Source organism: Penaeus monodon, chromosome 1 (genome assembly GCF_015228065.2).
Source record: "Penaeus monodon isolate SGIC_2016 chromosome 1, NSTDA_Pmon_1, whole genome shotgun sequence".
Taxonomy (NCBI): Eukaryota; Metazoa; Arthropoda; class Malacostraca; order Decapoda; family Penaeidae; genus Penaeus; species Penaeus monodon.
In genome coordinates, this window is record NC_051386.1 from 15,573,786 (window position 1) to 15,576,285 (window position 2,500).

Genomic DNA, 2,500 nt, shown 5'->3' on the forward strand with positions numbered 1-2,500 from the left:
CTTTTCTCTTTAGATTATTAGTGATTTCATTCGCAGTATCATACATACATACATATATGTAATACATACCTACACACGTATATGTAATACATACATATTGTAATACGTACTTGCATACATACGTACACGTACATAAAACACACATATATGGATATATGTATGAATATGTGTGTATGTATGTATGTATAATGAATGGTACACTACCGTAGTTATTCAGTGGTAGAAATAAAAACACATATATATATATATATATATATATATATATATATATATATATATATATATATAATATATATTATATATATATAATTTATATATATATATTATATATTGTGTGTGTTGTGTGTGTGTGTGTGTGGTGTGTGTGTGTGTGTGTGTTTGTGTGTGTGTGTGTGTGTATGTACATATGTATTAACTATCACTGATAATTATAAGGACAATACTCAAGAATAATTATCATTATCATCATCATCGACTTCATAAAAATAAGAACAACATACAAGAATCCATATTCACCACGCTGCCTTTTCCCTCCGCAGATGAGACGTATACGAAAGTGGCACTGGAGACTCTGGAGGAGCTGGACTGGTGTTTGGACCAGCTGGAAACCATACAGACGCATCGTTCCGTCTCTGACATGGCGTCCTCCAAGGTAAGTTGGTGGTTCCGTTTTTGTTTACGATTTTTTTTTTTTTTTTTTTTTGGGGGGGTGAGAGGTATATGGTGGGGATGTACTGTAGTTGTAACGCGTTTTTTTTTTTTTTTTTTGTCTTTTTGGTGTTGGGGTTAAGGGGCAATATCTAACAGTTCTGTTATTATTATTATTAGGCGAAAAAAGGGGATCGCGGTGGAATGACAGAGAAGAAAGGAGAGAAATAGACGTGTTTTATTTGTTTCATGATTTTAGACTGGGAGCGAAATTCCCTTATTTTTCGAAATTTTGAAGAAAGTAGAAAGCGAGATAAGTGCATATGTGTGAAGAAAAATGTACACACACACACACACACACACACACACACACACACACACACACATATATATATATATATATATTATATATATATATATATACATAACCGCCTTATTTCACCTTATTTCACCTCTATTCTCGTCCATTATATTTGAATGGAACGACGAAGCAATTGAAAGAAGACAGTTCATAAGTAGTTGGAAATTTCTTAAAGGAAGAGAGTGGGGGGGGGAGGTACCTGGAGCAGCATTGGATTTTCATGGACTGGCCTGGGAGTGGGGTGGGGGAGGGGGGAGGTTCGTATGTTACTCCATTGTCAAGGGGAAGCTGAGAGAGAGAAAAAAAAATCTTTCATTTTCTCTTGTTTCAGTTTGGAAGATACCTTTCTTTATCGACCGTTTGAAGTATTTAACATTTATACACATACTTTGATAGATGTGTATGTGTATGTGTGTGTCAAGGTTTGTGCATGCGTTGAACTAGGGCACCTGTTTACGAGTCGTTGTATATGGCTGCGTGTCCTTGTGCATGCGTTCTTTCGTATGTATGCATGTGCGTTTGCGTGCGTCCATGTTTGCGTGTGTGAGTATGTGTGGAGGGAAAAAAATCCCAGCAGGTCTCAGATATCGACCTTTACAATGACATCAAAGGAACTCTACGGATTTCAATGCGGCGTTGCCAAACTTCGCATTCGCTATCTCAGAGGGAAACGTGGTAGTGCTGCGTGGGCGGTCGACTGCGCTGTCAGATGGGGAGGCAGGCGGCCAGGTACGAGCTGGTGGCACTGTTAGAGCAGACACAGTGCCATCACAGTGCCACCAGTGTCCCCCCCCTAGCCATCCTGACCCCCTCCGGCCCTCCTCATCCCGCAGGAGGACCTCGAAAGGAGGAAGAGGAGCCCACTGTAGACGGGAGCTGTCGGACATTGAACTATAGCCCGAGCTCGTGCTGTGCCGGGATCTTTTAAAGTTGTAGGACACGAGCGGACTCGGTTACTCTCCGCCCTGTCCCTCCTCCTCCTCTTCTTCCTCTTCTTATTCTTATTCTCCTTCTTCATCTGCCTAGCCGACATTACTATCATCATCATTATCATTTTTCTTATTTTCATGCATTGCATTCGTCATCTCATCGTGCATTTTTAAATTCTATTCAAACGCGGCTCTTCCTCGTCCTGTTCTTTCTCTCTCTTCCTCTTTATCCCTTTTCTCTCTCTCCCCCCTCCGCCCTCCCTTCCTCCTCCTCTTCCTCTTCTTCCATTTCCTCCTTCTTCTCATCTCCTTTCTTAGTCTCTTCCTCCTCATTCTTTCCACCTTCCTTCCATACGTCGTTCTCATTTTCTTCCTTTCCATTCTACTCCTCTCCTCTCCTCTTCCTCTTCTTCCAACCCATCGTCGTCGTTGTTTTCGCCTTTCTCCTCCTCCTCCTCCTCCTATTCCTCCTCCTCGTCCTCCTCTCTCCTCCTCCTCTTCCTCTTCCTCTTCCTCTTCCTCTTCCTCTTCTCCTCCTCCTCACGACCTCCTCTTCTCTTCC

The 2,500-nt window shown here is 41.7% G+C and overlaps 1 protein-coding gene across 1 annotated transcript in view; it reads left to right on the top strand.

The window, feature by feature from the left end:
- Positions 1-2,500, top strand: part of LOC119593954 (cAMP-specific 3',5'-cyclic phosphodiesterase-like) — a 101,563-nt gene that overhangs the window by 23,359 nt on the left and 75,704 nt on the right. Inside the window, exon 2 of the mRNA XM_037943158.1 lies at positions 540-652. Within this exon, the coding sequence (XP_037799086.1) occupies positions 638-652 (15 nt within the window). The 5' untranslated portion in view covers positions 540-637. The remainder of the gene's footprint in view (positions 1-539; positions 653-2,500) is intronic.